This window comes from Oncorhynchus gorbuscha, linkage group LG14 (genome assembly GCF_021184085.1).
Source record: "Oncorhynchus gorbuscha isolate QuinsamMale2020 ecotype Even-year linkage group LG14, OgorEven_v1.0, whole genome shotgun sequence".
Taxonomy (NCBI): domain Eukaryota; kingdom Metazoa; phylum Chordata; class Actinopteri; order Salmoniformes; family Salmonidae; genus Oncorhynchus; species Oncorhynchus gorbuscha.
The window spans coordinates 78,664,468-78,681,537 of NC_060186.1; the positions used below are offsets into that span (position 1 = coordinate 78,664,468).

General features: G+C 46.9%; 1 protein-coding gene across 1 annotated transcript in view; it reads right to left on the minus strand.

The window, feature by feature from the left end:
* Positions 1–6,392, minus strand: part of ylpm1 (YLP motif containing 1) — a 56,295-nt gene extending 49,903 nt beyond the window's left edge. Inside the window, exons 1-4 of the mRNA XM_046299208.1 lie at positions 5,524–6,392; positions 4,805–5,014; positions 3,744–3,935; positions 992–1,192 (exon numbers count right to left, since the gene is read on the minus strand). Of these exons, the coding sequence (XP_046155164.1) occupies positions 992–1,192; positions 3,744–3,935; positions 4,805–5,014; positions 5,524–6,120 (1,200 nt within the window). The 5' untranslated portion in view covers positions 6,121–6,392. The remainder of the gene's footprint in view (positions 1–991; positions 1,193–3,743; positions 3,936–4,804; positions 5,015–5,523) is intronic.
* Positions 6,393–17,070: the final 10,678 nt, after the last annotated feature.

Consider the following 17,070-nt stretch of genomic DNA (forward strand, 5'->3'; position numbering starts at 1 on the left):
TGGAGTTTGTCTGGTTGTACTGTACCTGTAGGTGTGCTGAGGTGGAGTTTGTCTGGTTGTACCTGTAGGTGTGCTGAGGTGGAGTTTGTCTGGTTGTACTGTACCTGTAGGTGTGCTGAGGTGGAGTTTGTCTGGTTGTACCTGTAGGTGTGCTGAGGTGGAGTTTGTCTGGTTGTACTGTACCTGTAGGTGTGCTGAGGTGGAGTTTGTCTGGTTGTACCTGTAGGTGTGCTGAGGTGGAGTTTGTCTGGTTGTACTGTACCTGTAGGTGTGCTGAGGTGGAGTTTGTCTGGTTGTACCTGTAGGTGTGCTGAGGTGGAGTTTGTCTGGTTGTACCTGTAGGTGTGCTGAGGTGGAGTTTGTCTGGTTGTACCTGTAGGTGTGCTGAGGTGGAGTTTGTCTGGTTGTACTGTACCTGTAGGTGTGCTGAGGTGGAGTTTGTCTGGTTGTACTGTACCTGTAGGTGTGCTGAGGTGGAGTTTGTCTGGTTGTACCTGTAGGTGTGCTGAGGTGGAGTTTGTCTGGTTGTACCTGTAGGTGTGCTGAGGTGGAGTTTGTCTGGTTGTACTGTACCTGTAGGTGTGCTGAGGTGGAGTTTGTCTGGTTGTACCTGTAGGTGTGCTGAGGTGGAGTTTGTCTGGTTGTACCTGTAGGTGTGCTGAGGTGGAGTTTGTCTGGTTGTACCTGTAGGTGTGCTGGGGTGGAGTTTGTCAGGTTGTACCTGTAGGTGTGCTGAGGTGGAGTTTGTCTGGTTGTACTGTACCTGTAGGTGTGCCGAGGTGGAGTTTGTCTGGTTGTACCTGTAGGTGTGCCGAGGTGGAGTTTGTCTGGTTGTACCTGTAGGTGTGCTGAGGTGGAGTTTGTCTGGTTGTACCTGTAGGTGTGCTGAGGTGGAGTTTGTCTGGTTGTACCTGTACCTGTATGTGTGCTGAGGTGGAGTTTGTCAGGTTGTACCTGTATGTGTGCTGAGGTGGAGTTTGTCTGGTTGTACCTGTAGGTGTGCTGAGGTGGAGTTCATCTGTTCCTGCCACTGCTTCCACTGTAACTCGTAGTCCTGTAGCTGGTCTTTATGTGGGTAGGACTGGAACTGCTCTTGCCACTGGCTGAAGGTGCGGCCCCAGTCTCCAAACACCGGGCCAAACTGCTGCTGCTGCTTCTCATAGTGACTCAGCTGCATGGCCATAGACATCGTCTACACAGGCGGGAACAAGAAAAACTGGTATTGGACAAAAATAAATGTTTAAAAAAGTGGAAATTTAAACTGAGTGTCCATGGCATCGTCTACGGAGGAGGACATTGAGGAGAATAGAACAGGCTTCGTTTTTCAAAATGAAACTACAAAATGCCCTGACAGCAAAGAGACAACACACACTTTGACAGGAGCAAAGAGTGTGCTTTCTATGCTCACTCCAAAATGTTATTTTATTTTATCAATGCAAGACGCTGTGCAAATAAAGTCGACTGCTATTAGCATCACACTAGCTGAACAGACCACAACCTTGTATACAGCTGTTAGATTCAGTAGTAGTCCTAGGTCCAGTAAGACCTAGTTAGTCATATTTAGTCCTAGTTAGACAGTTAGACATAGTCCTAGTTAGACAGTTAGACATAGTCCTAGTTAGACAGTGTCCTAGGCCTAGTTAGACATAGACATAGTTAGACAGTGTCCTAGTTAGACAGTGTCCTAGTTAGACATAGTTAGACAGTGTCCTAGTTAGACATAGACATAGTTAGACAGTGTCCTAGTTAGACAGTGTCCTAGTTAGACATAGTTAGACAGTGTCCTAGTTAAGACAGTGTCCTAGTTAGACATAGTTAGACAGTGTCCTAGTTAGACAGTGTCCTAGTTAGACAGTGTCCTAGTTAGACAGTGTCCTAGTTAGACAGTGTCCTAGTTAGACAGTGTCCTAGTTAGACAGTGTCCTAGTTAGACAGTGTCCTAGTTAGACATAGTTAGACAGTGTCCTAGTTAGACATAGTTAGACAGTGTCCTAGTTAGACAGTGTCCTAGTTAGACAGTGTCCTAGTTAGACAGTGTCCTAGTTAGACAGTGTCCTAGTTAGACAGTGTCCTAGTTAGACAGTGTCCTAGTTAGACAGTGTCCTAGTTAGACAGTGTCCTAGTTAGACAGTGTCCTAGTTAGACAGTGTCCTAGTTAGACAGTGTCCTAGTTAGACAGTGTCCTAGTTAGACAGTGTCCTAGTTAGACAGTGTCCTAGTTAGACAGTGTCCTAGTTAGACATAGTTAGACAGTGTCCTAGTTAGACATAGTTAGACAGTGTCCTAGTTAGACATAGTTAGACAGTGTCCTAGTTAGACATAGTTAGACAGTGTCCTAGTTAGACAGTGTCCTAGTTAGACATAGTTAGACAGTGTCCTAGTTAGTGTCCTAGTTAGTGTCCTAGTTAGTGTCCTAGTTAGACAGTGTCCTAGTTAGACAGTGTCCTAGTTAGACAGTGTCCTAGTTAGACAGTGTCCTAGTTAGACAGTGTCCTAGTTAGACATAGTTAGACAGTGTCCTAGTTAGACAGTGTCCTAGTTAGACAGTGTCCTAGTTAGACATAGTTAGACAGTGTCCTAGTTAGACAGTGTCCTAGTTAGACAGTGTCCTAGTTAGACAGTGTCCTAGTTAGACAGTGTCCTAGTTAGACAGTGTCCTAGTTAGACAGTGTCCTAGTTAGACAGTGTCCTAGTTAGACAGTGTCCTAGTTAGACAGTGTCCTAGTTAGACAGTGTCCTAGTTAGACAGTGTCCTAGTTAGACATAGTTAGACAGTGTCCTAGTTAGACAGTGTCCTAGTTAGACATAGTTAGACAGTGTCCTAGTTAGACAGTGTCCTAGTTAGACATAGTTAGACAGTGTCCTAGTTAGACATAGTTAGACAGTGTCCTAGTTAGACAGTGTCCTAGTTAGACAGTGTCCTAGTTAGACAGTGTCCTAGTTAGACATAGTTAGACAGTGTCCTAGTTAGACAGTGTCCTAGTTAGACAGTGTCCTAGTTAGACAGTGTCCTAGTTAGACAGTGTCCTAGTTAGACAGTGTCCTAGTTAGACAGTGTCCTAGTTAGACAGTGTCCTAGTTAGACAGTGTCCTAGTTAGACAGTGTCCTAGTTAGACAGTGTCCTAGTTAGACATAGTTAGACAGTGTCCTAGTTAGACATAGTTAGACAGTGTCCTAGTTAGACAGTGTCCTAGTTAGACATAGTTAGACAGTGTCCTAGTTAGACAGTGTCCTAGTTAGACAGTGTCCTAGTTAGACAGTGTCCTAGTTAGACAGTGTCCTAGTTAGACAGTGTCCTAGTTAGACAGTGTCCTAGTTAGACAGTGTCCTAGTTAGACAGTGTCCTAGTTAGACATAGTTAGACAGTGTCCTAGTTAGACATAGTTAGACAGTGTCCTAGTTAGACAGTGTCCTAGTTAGACAGTGTCCTAGTTAGACAGTGTCCTAGTTAGACAGTGTCCTAGTTAGACAGTGTCCCTAGTTAGACAGTGTCCTAGTTAGACAGTGTCCTAGTTAGACAGTGTCCTAGTTAGACAGTGTCCTAGTTAGACAGTGTCCTAGTTAGACAGTGTCCTAGTTAGACAGTGTCCTAGTTAGACAGTGTCCTAGTTAGACAGTGTCCTAGTTAGACAGTGTCCTAGTTAGACAGTGTCCTAGTTAGACAGTGTCCTAGTTAGACAGTGTCCTAGGCCTAGTTAGAAAGGATGGAAATAATATTGTGTCAGTGTAGATCCTTACTTACCTCTAGCTGTGCAGGTTGTTGGATACACTGCTGGTACTGGTTGAGGATGACCTGTAGCTGAGCATGGTGCTGCATCAGGGCTTGGTACTGGTAGCCCGCTCTCTGCTGCTGGGCCTGCTGCCACTGGGCCGCTGCACTCTGGAGCTGCTTCAGCCGGGCCGCCTCTGCTGGGTCCTGGGCTGGGGGTGCAGGCTGCAGGTGGAGAGGAGTGTATCTTGTAGTAAAGTTAACCCAAACAAACTAAGTAAGGAAACCTTGGAGGAGTTAAGGGCTCCACAAAGTCTACGCAAACAGAGCAACGGATCATCATAAAACGATCCGTTCCAAATATTCATCTGCACAAAAGTACGTAGAACTACGCAGAGAGCTACGAAGATGAAGCTTCGGCGCTACGTTTACGTAGAGTCCTTCAGCCTTGTCCACGCTACGTTTATGTAGAGTCCTTCAGCCTTGTCCACGCTACGTTTACGTAGAGTCCTTCAGCCTTGTCCACGCTACGTTTACGTAGAGTCCTTCAGCCTTGTCCACGCTACGTTTACGTAGAGTCCTTCAGCCTTGTCCACGCTACGTTTACGTAGAGTCCTTCAGCCTTGTCCACGCTACGTTTACGTAGAGTCCTTCAGCCTTGTCCACGCTACGTTTACGTAGACCTTCAGCCTTGTCCACGCTACCAGAACGACACACAGGGGCGAGAGCCTCTCTCTTTGTTTCTGTAGCGCGAGGAAGCTTAAATAACATTACCATTCAATTATTTGTATTTTTTCCCCCTGTGACATTGGTAAACCGATACGTGAATACCTACCATATCACTGAATCGTTACCACACAGTCCGATTACATTCTGAAGATATTGAATTTCAAAACATATCAGACTCTCGGGAGACGATTGTCAGCAGTATCCCTTTCATACACAGAGAAAAATCCCACTAATTCATTTTGTTGTGTTTTTTTTTTTTTACAGGTAACACATCGTCTGTTATAAATGGGATATGTCTCACAGACCAATATATTTACGCACAATTCGAATCTCAGACATGTGAAACGGTCAGGTTTCTCCTTTACCGTTTTGTCCTCAGGTGGAGGTGGTGGCGGGGGCTCCTCTTTGGGTGGGGGTGGTGGAGGGGCGCTCTTAAGGGGTTCCGATGGAGGGGGAAGCGCGGCTGCCGAGTGGGGCCGGGGCGTTGGACCATCACCCTGACCCTGTTTGACCTTCTCGGCTTTCAGCCTCTGCAGATTCTGGAGATGCTGCTTGTACCAATACTGCTGCTGCTCCTGGATGACAACAACAAGCATCATATCAACATGACAATATTAGACACGCTGGTTAGGATGTGCAGCCCCCTTCCCTTCCTGCTTGTCGTAAATATCATGGAATATAAACATGGCTACTACTGTGTTATAGTTAAAACCCTGCTCTGAGATGATTGGGGGAATGATAAGTAGGCTTATCTCATGCAAGAAGATGGGTGATGAGAAGATCACGATACATTTAGAAACTAACAACACTACTCGCATGGTCCCAGATCTGTTTGTGCTGTTTTGCAGACTCCTACGGTCATTGATAAATCATAGGAGCTGTGCTATATACAACATAAACAAATCTGGGTTCAGGCTATGACAATAGCACGCAGAAACAACGACTTCCCGATGCAATATGAGTCAATTACAAATCATATAAGTTACATTCTCGTCATTCCTGAGATGAAGTACGGGTACGTTTGCATGCCTTCGTGGAAAGGAGACCTACTGCAGCGATGTGAAATACACATTCAAGATATTACCTGCAGCGACATTGAAGTAAAATCGGGCTTTTCCTCCTCCGACCCAGAGGAATGTGCCTGGTCTTTCGAGGCCAAAGATTCTTTCTTGTTTACCTCTTTAGTCGCTGGAGTACCATTGTTCTGAGTGGGCACCGGAAGGGACGAATCTGGTGGGGGAGGCTGGGCCTCCTTGGACTGCGGGGACTGTGGCGGTAGCGGCGGCTGCTGTGGTCCGGGCGGACCGGCTTGCATGGTCTGATGGTCATCTTGATAAGGAGAAGGGGCACCGGTCCCCGTTGAACCATACCCATATCCCGAACTGCCTTGCCACGATTCGGCCGCAGTACCACCGCCGCCATAGGGGTTTGCATCTACGTTCCTGTCGTGGTGCAGCACGGATTGGAGCTGTTTTTGGTGGAGCTGTTGCAGCTGCTGCATCTGCTGGAGATGCTGCTCCCGCAGGCTGTTGAAAGTGGAACCGGGTGCCGCTGCGGGCGTAGCGGCTCCATAACTCCCGAATCCACCTGCGAAGCCTTCGCCTTGAGGAGACGGCGCGCCGAAGTTCTGCTGCGAAGGTGGTTGATGGCCACCGCCGTAGTTAGTACCCCAAGGATACATGCTTGGAAACAGCGGGCTTGTGTGTGGGCCTTTGTGCTCACATAAAACCGGCGCAGTGAAAAATACAAGGTAATGCGACGCTACCCTCGATATAGAGGTACGTTTTCACGCGCGCTACAAACCGTAAACAAACGCTGATTATTGATCGCGTTTGTTGTATCAGTAAACGTTAACAAATGAAAGAAAATGCGTTGTTCGCCTTGGTTTTCGGGTTCCGTATCCTTTAGCTAGAAAGCTAACTAGCTGGTTGTGGAGGGAGACGTGGGAAACGTACACGCCGATTGGTTGGTATGACGGATGTACGTCATGGATACATCATTTCCGGATCATCCAAATTGTTGTTATTTTTCCATTCCACAAGAGGGTGACATTTCTACATAAACACACAGACCTCATATGCCACAATCATATTTCAGTAGTCCAAAACAACATGACGAGAAAATGTTTTTTTTTTTTGGAACCAATCAGATAGATTATTGGGTCAAACAGTAAATTATTGGGTCAAAACAAAATAGTTTGGATCAGATGATTGCGCTTTGAAGGTCTGAGAGATGTCTTACAAAAAAACATGTGTGTGTGTGTGCAGCCTTTGTTGAATACCTTTAAAATAGGTATATTTCTAATGATCTCCATCACAAAAGTCTGAACCACTAACCAAATGTAGGAGTGTTGGGATGGTTTGGAAATCGTTTTGGTTCCCCTTGAGCCTTTGAAGTTCAGCTAAAAGGGATTGAAGGAGAGAGGACACATGCTGTGGTCAAACGCCAACGACTTTATCTTGCCCTTCAGGGCCTCTCGACTCCCTACCCTTCACACAGTGTTACTGTTTTGTCTTCAGTTAGATCCCCAGTAAATCTGTATTAAGTTTAAACCAGAACCACTTAAAAATAATCGTTAAAGCGGATTAATCAACCCCCGCCCCGTTTAATGTCTCCTGTTAATGAGTTTGTCAGCAGTGTTTTAATATCTCCTAATGACCTCATATTTCATGATGACATTAAAGGGGTGTTAAACAGAGAATAAATGGCACCCTATTCCCTATATAGTGCACTACTTTTGACCAAATTCCTATGCACTATATAGGGCAGGGGTACTAAACTCTTACCCTACGAGGTCTGGAGCCTGCTGCTTTTCTGTTCTACCTGATAATTAATTGCACACACCTGTTGTCCCAGGTCTAAATCAGTCCCTGATTAGAGGGCAACAATGGAAATAATGCAGTGGAACTGGCTTGGAGGTCCAGAGTTGAGTTTGAGGGATATAGGGAATAGGGGGCCATTTTGGACTCTGGCCCAGCTCTTTATACTCTCAAGACGGGACGCCCTCCCTGATGGAAGAAGACAAGGTCACACTACGAGCTCTGGCCTTTAGGGAGGGATACAGATACGTTGTCAAGGGATGGAGCAGGGAATGGGGAGGAGGGATGGAGGGAGGGGGGATTAGGGAGGAGGGTGTAGGGAGGGATGGAGCAGGAAATGGGGAGGAGGGATGGAGGGAGGGGGGATGGAGGGGGAGTGGGGAGGAGGGATGGAGCAGGGAATGCTGTGGAGGGTGGAGGGTGGGATGGAGGGGGAATGGGGTGGAGGGTGGAGGGTGGGATGGAGCAGGGAATGGGGTGGAGGGTGGGATGGAGGGGGAATGGGGTGGAGGGATGGAGGGGGAATGGGGAGGAGGGATGGAGCAGGGAATGCTGTGGAGGGTGGAGGGTGGGATGGAGCAGGGAATGGGGTGGAGGGATGGAGGGAGGGATGGAGGGGAGAATGGGGTGGAGGGTGGGATGGAGGGATGGAGGGGGAAGGGGGTGGAGGGATGGAGGGAGGGATGGAGCAGGGAATGGGGAGGGGAGGAGGGAATGGGGGGATGGAGGGTGGGATGGAATGGGGTGGAGGGTGGGATGGAGGGATGGGAATGGGGTGGGGGTGGATGGAGGGATGGGCAGGGAAGGGGGGGAGGGATGGAGGGATGGAGGGGGAATGGGGTGGAGGGTGGAGGGTGGGATGGAGGGGGAAGGGGATGGAGGGAGGGATGGAGGGAGGGAGGGATGGAGGGGGAAGGGGGTGGAGGGATAGAGGGAGGGATGGAACAGGGAATGGGGAGGAGGGATGGAGGGGGAATGGGGTGGAGGGTGGGATGGAGGGGGAATGGGGAGGAGGGTGGGATGGAGGGGGAATGGGGTGGAGGGTGGGATGAGGAGGGAATGGGGAGGAGTGATGGAGGGAGGGGAGGAGGGATGGAGGAGTGATGGAGGGAGGGGAGGAGGGATGGAGGGTGGGATGGAGGGGGAACGGGGAGGATGGATGGAGGGTGAGATGGGAAGGAGGGATGCAGTGGAGGGTGGAGGAATCCCTAAACAGGAAGGAAGCTGAGCTCTCTCTCCTTTAAAAAGCATGACGGGCACACTGATACCGTTCTGTTTAGATTAGAACACTAGACTGTGTAACATAGGGGGCAGGGAATAGCATGGGGGGCAGGGAATAGCATGGGGGGCAGGGAATAGCATGGGGGGCAGGGAATAGCATGGGGGGCTGGGAATAGCATGGGGGGCCAGGGAATAGCATGGGGGGCAGGGAATAGCATGGGGGGCAGGGAATAGCATGGGGGGCAGGGAATAGCATGGGGGGCAGGGAATAGCATGGGGGCCAGGGAATAGCATGGGGGGCAGGGAATAGCATGGGGGGGCATGGGGGGCAGGGAATAGCATGGGGGGCCAGGGAATAGCATGGGGGGGCCAGGGAATAGCATGGGGGGCAGGGAATAGCATGGGGGGGCCAGGGAATAGCATAGGGGGGCAGGGAATAGCATGGGCAGGCCAGGGAATAGCATGGGCAGGCCAGGGAATAGCATGGGGGGCCAGGGAATAGCATGGGGGGCCAGGGAATAGCATGGGGGCCAGGGAATAGCATGGGCAGGCCAGGGAATAGCATGGGGGGGCAGGGAATAGGGGGGGCAGGGAATAGCATGGGGGGCAGGGAATAGCATGGGGGGCAGGGAATAGCATGGGGGGCAGGGAATAGCATGGGGGGCCAGGGAATAGCATGGGGGGCAGGGAATAGCATGGGGGGCAGGGAATAGCATGGGGGGCAGGGAATAGCATGGGGGGCCATGGGGGAATAGCATGGGGGGCAGGGAATAGCATGGGGGGGGCAGGGAATAGCATGGGGGGCAGGGAATAGCATGGGGGGCAGGGAATAGCATGGGGGCCAGGCCAGGGAATAGCATGGGGGGCAGGGAATAGCATGGGCAGGCCATGGAATAGCATGGGGGGCAGGGAATAGCATGGGGGATAGAGAATAGCATGGGGGAAAGAGAATAGCATGGGGGGGGGAAAGCAGAGAATAGCATGGGGGGATGGGGGAGAGAATAGCATGGGGGGGATAGCAGAGAATAGCATGGGGGGGATAGAGAATAGCATGGGGGGAAGCAGAGAATAGCATGGGGGATAGAGAATAGCATGGGGGGGGGAGAATAGCAAAGAGAATAGCATGGGGGGCAGGGAATAGCATGGGGGGATAGAGAATAGCAGGGAATAGCATGGAATAGCAGGCCAGGGAATAGCATGGGGGGGCAGGGAATAGCATGGGGGGCAGGGAATAGCATAGAGAATAGCATGGGGGAAAGAGAATAGCATGGGGGGGCAGGGAATAGCATGGGCAGGCCAGGGAATAGCATGGGGGGGCAGGGAATGGGCAGGCCAGGGAATAGCATGGGGGGGGGAATAGCATGGGGGATAGAGAATAGCATGGGGGAAAGAGAATAGCATGGGGGGCAGGGAATAGCATGGGCAGGCCAGGGAATAGCATGGGGGGGCAGGGAATAGCATGGGGGGCAGGGAATAGCATGGGCAGGCCAGGGAATAGCATGGGGGCAGGGAATAGCATGGGGGGGCATGGGGGGCAGGGAATAGCATGGGCAGGCCAGGGAATAGCATGGGGGCAGGGAATAGCATGGGCAGGCCAGGGAATAGCATGGGCAGGCCAGGGAATAGCATGGGCAGGCCAGGGAATAGCATGGGGGGGGCAGGGAATAGCATGGGGGGATAGAGAATAGCATGGGGGGAAAGAGAATGGCATGGGCAGGCCAGGGAATAGCATGGTGCAGTTTAGGGCAGTGCTGTATTGAATAGCAGGATATGCCATTACAGCTTAGAAGAGTAGGCCTTTGTATCTTTTGGTATAGGGTACACTGTACGACTGTGATATAGTATTTGTGTGATATATAGAATAAACAAAATAATGGTCTGCCCATTTTTATACATGACCCCTAAGCATGATGGGATGTTAATTTATTAATGAACTCACTTGTGTGGAATCACCGGCTTTTCAATATACTTTGTATCCCTCATCTACTCAAATGTTGTCATTATTTTTGCAGTTACCCGTATTTGAGAAATGTGAAAAGTCAGATCATTTTTTTGTAAAAACAATATCCATAATTTATATTATCTGGTTACATCTGACCAAAGTCTAGAAGTGAAACGTCTACAAGTATGTAGTATTATAGAGCAGAATAGTACAGCGTAATGGATACTTAACAGCACAACCCTTTCCAGAGCTGTTTGAACCATTTCAAACACTTAAAATTGGACAGTTATACAATATTGAGGACGGTGCATTTTCTCCTGTGATGAAAATCCTACGTTAAACAAAATGTTGAACGCAGTCTAATGGATTCAGCACATGCCCATGTCTCCATGGTTGTTCCCTGGCCGGCTGCTTTCAAAACGCTTTGCTTTGTTTGACAAATCAATTTTCCCATAACCCTGTGAGGGGAAGAGTGATGCCGATTGATCAGCCTCTGACTTTGTTTTCCAGAATATTGTTTGATGGCTGGATAGATTAATTGGTGTGACATTTAAAAGCCTCTCTCCTCTCTCTCTCTCTGCTCTCTCTCTCTCCTCTCTCTCTCTCTCTGCTCTCTCTCTCTGTCTCTCTCTCTCTCTTCTCTCTCTCTCTCTCTCTCTCTCTCTCTCTCTCTCTCTCTCTCTCTCTCTCTCTCTCTCTCTCTCTCTCTCTCTCTCTCTCTCTTTCTCGACTGTCAGCAGCATTCCAAGCTCTCCTCTCAACTCCTCTCCTCCTCTCCAATCGAACCCAGAACTACGTCCCAATTTGCACCCTATTCCCTATATAGTGCACTTCCTTTGACCAGGGTAGTGTGCTATATAAGGAATAGCTAGGGTGGCATTTGGGATGCCGCCCCAGATTGCCTGGTCTGTATCTAGTCTGTAATGCGCTCAGTCCTCCAATTAGGAGACAGAGGATCTGAAAGATAATACCAATATACAGTGTAGCACAGCAGCAATACGAGCTGCTCCTTAATCCCCTGGTTATAATGATGAAGCTGATTAACAAAGAGCATCACCTGTAACGATGCCGTTCTGATAGGATGAAGCTGATATATTATGTTCAGTATGACTACAGTCAATATTTTATTAACATACGTAGTACATATTTATATTTTATTAACATATGTAGTACATATTTATATTTTATTAACATATGTAGTACATATTTATATTTTATTAACATACGTAGTACATATTTATATTTTATTAACATATGTAGTACATATTTATATTTTATTAACATATGTAGTACATATTTATATTTTATTAACATATGTAGTACATATTTATATTTTATTAACATATGTAGTACATATTTATATTTTATTAACATATGTAGTACATATTTATATTTTATTAACATATGTAGTACATATTTATATTTTATTAACATATGTAGTACATATTTATATTTTATTAACATATGTAGTACATATTTATATTTTATTAACATATGTAGTACATATTTATATTTTATTAACATATGTAGTACATATTTATATTTTATTAACATATGTAGTACATATTTATATTTTATTAACATATGTAGTACATATTTATATTTTATTAACATATGTAGTACATATTTATATTTTATTAACATATGTAGTACATATTTATATTTTATTAACATATGTAGTACATATTTATATTTTATTAACATATGTAGTACATATTTATATTTTATTAACATATGTAGTACATATTTATATTTTATTAACATATTTATATTTTAGTACATATTTATATTTTATTAACATATGTAGTACATATTTATATTTTATTAACATATGTAGTACATATTTATATTTTATTAACATATGTAGTACATATTTATATTTTATTAACATATGTAGTACATATTTATATTTTATTAACATATGTAGTACATATTTATATTTTATTAACATATGTAGTACATATTTATATTTTATTAAGTATACATACTCTGTTTACCATAAGATGTTCAGTCTAATAGTGATGCTGCTTCATTTCCCTCCCTAGCCGATTCATCTGATGTCAGAACAAAAGAACAAAAGCAGAGGTGTTACTTCCTGGTTAATATATCCTCACTGAACAAAAGCAGAGGTGTTACTTCCTGGTTAATATATCCTCACTGAACAAAAGCAGAGCTGTTACTTCCTGGTTAATATATCCTCACTGAACAAAAGCAGAGCTGTTACTTCCTGGTTAATATATCCTCACTGAACAAAAGCAGAGCTTTTACTTCCTGGTTAATATATCCTCACTGAACAAAAGCAGAGCTGGTTAATATATTTAGCTACTTCCTGGTTAATATATATATCCTCACTGAACAAAAGCAGAGCTGTTACTTCCTGGTTAATATATCCTCACTGAACAAAAGCAGAGCTTTTACTTCCTGGTTAATATATCCTCACTGAACAAAAGCAGAGCTTTTACTTCCTGGTTAATATATCCTCACTGAGAATGGTATAGGCCTATAGTATATTCTGATTGGGTGAAATGAAACCAAAGGACAAATAACATATAAATTAAAAGGTGTCTGATGCTTATTGCAATATAACACAATGTAGATCCAGTTAAAGTGTGCGTATCTGATATTTTAATTGTCTTTAAGTCAAATAGAAAGGGCTTTGAATGGGGGTAGAAGAAAATCTATAATTGGAATAAATAATAAATATTAAATCTGTAGAGATATCTGCTCTCCCAGGTCTCATCGTCATCTGGGTGTTGTTTCCACTGATGGTTTTAATACCCAATTGTGGTGTCATTTAGTGGGATAGGTTCTTCTATAATAATATAATAATATATGCCATTTAGCAGACGCTTTTATCCAAAGCGACTTACAGTCATGTGTGCATAGATTCTACGTATGGGTGGTCCCGGGAATCGAACCCACTACCCTGGCGTTACAAGCGCCATGCTCTACCAACTGAGCTACAGAAGATCCCCCTCACCACATCCAGATCCCCCTCACCACATCTGGACCCCCCCTCACCACAACTGGATCCCCCCTCACCACATCCAGATCCCCCCTCACCACATCCAGATCCCCCCTCACCACATCTGGACCCCCCCCCTATGTGTTACTTCTGTCCTCTCCTCTCTTCATCCTCTCTATCACCTCAACACACCTTCTCGCCTTTGAAAACCTGGAATGAGTTGATGTAGTCAATTTGATTAATCATATTAATTTGTACTTATTAGCGGCCACTTGAAAAAGGATGACAACGAGATGAATGAAATTAGTTAATTTTTCCCTCCCTCTCACACCATCCCTCCAGCTGAGAGAGAGAGAGAGAGAGAGAGAGAGAGAGAGAGAGAGAGAGAGAGAGAGAGAGAGAGAGAGAGAGAGAGAGAGAGAGAGAGAGAGAGAGAGAGAGAGAGAGAGAGAGAGAGACTGTTATGATGACAAAATTGGCTATCAAGCTTTGGTTGCTAATTGAATGTCTGTTTTTATTAATGATGAGATTTATAAAAAGTCCTTGAGAGAAGAATATTAATTATTTAACCAACGCTCTACAAATGAAAGGGGGAGTATAGGTCTACAACACAGATGGTTTATAAATACCTGGCCTGTTTTGGTTTCCAGTTTTCCATTTTACCAGTCAAAAGTGGAGACACACCTGCTCATTCAAGGGTTTTTCTTTGTTTTTACTATTTTCTACATTGTAGAATAACAGTGAAGACATCAAAACTATGAAATAACACATATGGGGGGGGGGTCCAGATGTGGTGAGGGGGGATCTGGATGTGGTGAGGGGGGATCTGGATGTGGTGAGGGGGGATCCAGTTGTGGTGAGGGGGGGGTCCAGATGTGGTGAGGGGGGATCTGGATGTGGTGAGGGGGGATCTAGATGTGGTGAGGGGGGGATCTGGATGGTGTGAGGGGGTTCTAGATGTGGTGAGGGGGGATCTGGATGTGGTGAGGGGGGATCCAGATGTGGTGAGGGGGTTCTAGATGTGGTGAGGGGGGGTCCAGATGTGGTGAGGGGGTCCAGATGTGGTGAGGGGGGTTCTAGATGTGGTGAGGGGGGGATCTGGATGTGGTGAGGGGGGGGATCTAGATGTGGTGAGGGGGGATCTGGATGTGGTGAGGGGGGGGTTCTAGATGTGGTGAGGGGGATCTAGATGTGGTGGGGGGGTTCTAGATGTGGTGAGGGGGGGGATCTGGATGTGGTGAGGGGGGGGGTCTGGATGTGGTGAGGGGGGGGTTCTAGATGTGGTGAGGGGGGATCTGGATGTGGTGGGGGGGGGGGATCTGGATGGTGTGAGGGGGTCCAGATGTGGTGAGGGGGATCTGGATGTGGTGAGGGGGGGGATCTGGATGTGGTGAGGGGGGATCTGGATGTGGTGAGGGGGGGATCTGGATGTGGTGAGGGGGGATCTGGATGTGGTGAGGGGGATCTGGATGTGGTGAGGGGGATCTGGATGTGGTGAGGGGGGATCTGGATGTGGTGGGGGATCTAGATGTGGTGAGGGGGGGGGTCCAGATGTGATGAGGGGGGATCTGGATGTGGTGAGGGGGTTCCAGATGTGGCACCGCTGTACTTTGTATACCAGGGTTGGCTGGTCTTCTCTAGTCACTCGTAGGCTCAGTCACTGGTATACTTTTATTTACAAAGCCATTTTGGGTTTACTACCTTTTTATTTGTGCATTTCTATTGTTCAGAGATGTGGTGGGTACTCTCTTCGTTCGCTGGACTTTATCCTGCTAACTGTTCCAAATGTTCGAACTGAATGTAAGTCGCTCTGGATAAGAGCGTCTGCTAAATGACTTAAATGTAAATGGTAAAAGGGTTTTTATGTTCTCTGCGCCATCGTCTTGGAACACCTTACAAAATACTTTTAAACTGGAAGAACTTGTCCCGATTGGTGTTTTTAAATCACTGATGAAGGATTTTGAGGCTGATTCCCTGACCTGTCAATGTTTTTAAATCACTGTTGAAGGATTTTGAGGCTGATTCCCTGACCTGTCAATGTTTTTAAATCACTGTTGAAGGATCTTGAGGCTGATTCCCTGACCTGTCAATGTTTTTAAATCACTGTTGAAGGATCTTGAGGCTGATTCCCTGACCTGTCAATGTTTTTAAATCACTGTTGAAGGATCTTGAGGCTGATTCCCTGACCTGTCAATGTTTTTAAATCACTGATGAAGGATTTTGAGGCTGATTCCCTGACCTGTCAATGTTTTTAAATCACTGATGAAGGATCTTGAGGCTGATTCCCTGACCTGTCAATGTTTTTAATTTGCTGTTTTATACTCTTGTGAATTCAATGGTTTTTACTAGATTACTTGTAGTTTTTCATGTTGTCTGTCTGTAATTTTTTTGTACTGACTTGGTGCTGCCTATCTTGGCCAGGACGCTCTTGAAAAAGAGATTTTAATCTCAATCATCACTTCCTGGTTAAATAAAGGTGAAATAAAATAAAATTCAACAACAACAACAACAGATGAAAAGACAAAAAAGTAAATGCAACAGATTGGAACATCCACACCACATCGCCAGACTGGGACAAGTATGTGTGTGTGTCCGTCTGTGTGTGTGTCCGTCTGTGTGTGTCCGTCTGTGTGTCCCCGTCTGTGTGTCCCCGTCTGTGTGTCCGTCTGTGTGTGTGTCCGTCTGTGTGTGTGTCCGTCTGTGTGTGTGTCCGTCTCTGTGTGTCCGTCTGTGTGTGTCCGTCTGTGTGTGTGTCCGTCTGTGTGTGTGTCCCCGTCTGTGTGTGTGTCCGTCTGTGTGTGTCTCCGTCTGTGTGTGTGTCCGTCTGTGTGTCCGTCTGTGTGTCCGTCTGTGTGTGTGTCCGTCTGTGTGTGTGTCCGTCTGTGTGTGCATGCACGCACTCAAGTATGTGCGTGGTGTTTTTCCGTCTGTGTGTCCGTCTGTGTGTGTCCGTCTGTGTGTCCCCGTCTGTGTGTCCGTCTGTGTGTGTGTCCGTCTGTGTGTGTGTCCGTCTGTGTGTGTGTCCGTCTGTGTGTGTGTCCGTCTGTGTGTGTGTCCGTCTGTGTGTGTGTCCGTCTGTGTGTGTGTCCCCGTCTGTGTGTGTGTACGTCTGTGTGTGTCTCCGTCTGTGTGTGTGTCCGTCTGTGTGTCCCCGTCTGTGTGTCCGTCTGTGTGTGTGTCCGTCTGTGTGTGTGTCCGTCTGTGTGTGTGTCCGTCTCTGTGTGTCCGTCTGTGTGTGTGTCCGTCTGTGTGTGTGTCCGTCTGTGTGTGTGTCCCCGTCTGTGTGTGTGTCCGTCTGTGTGTGTCTCCGTCTGTGTGTGTGTCCGTCTGTGTGTCCGTCTGTGTGTCCGTCTGTGTGTGTGTCCGTCTGTGTGTGTGTCCGTCTGTGTGTGCATGCACGCACTCAAGTATGTGCGTGGTGTTTTTCCGTCTGTGTGTCCGTCTGTGTGTCCCCGTCTGTGTGTCCCCGTCTGTGTGTCCGTCTGTGTGTGTGTCCGTCTGTGTGTGTGTCCGTCTGTGTGTGTGTCCCCGTCTGTGTGTGTGTCCGTCTGTGTGTGTCTCCGTCTGTGTGTGTGTCCGTCTGTGTGTCCGTCTGTGTGTCCGTCTGTGTGTGTGTCCGTCTGTGTGTGTGTCCGTCTGTGTGTGCATGCACGCACTCAAGTATGTGCGTGGTGTTTTTCCGTC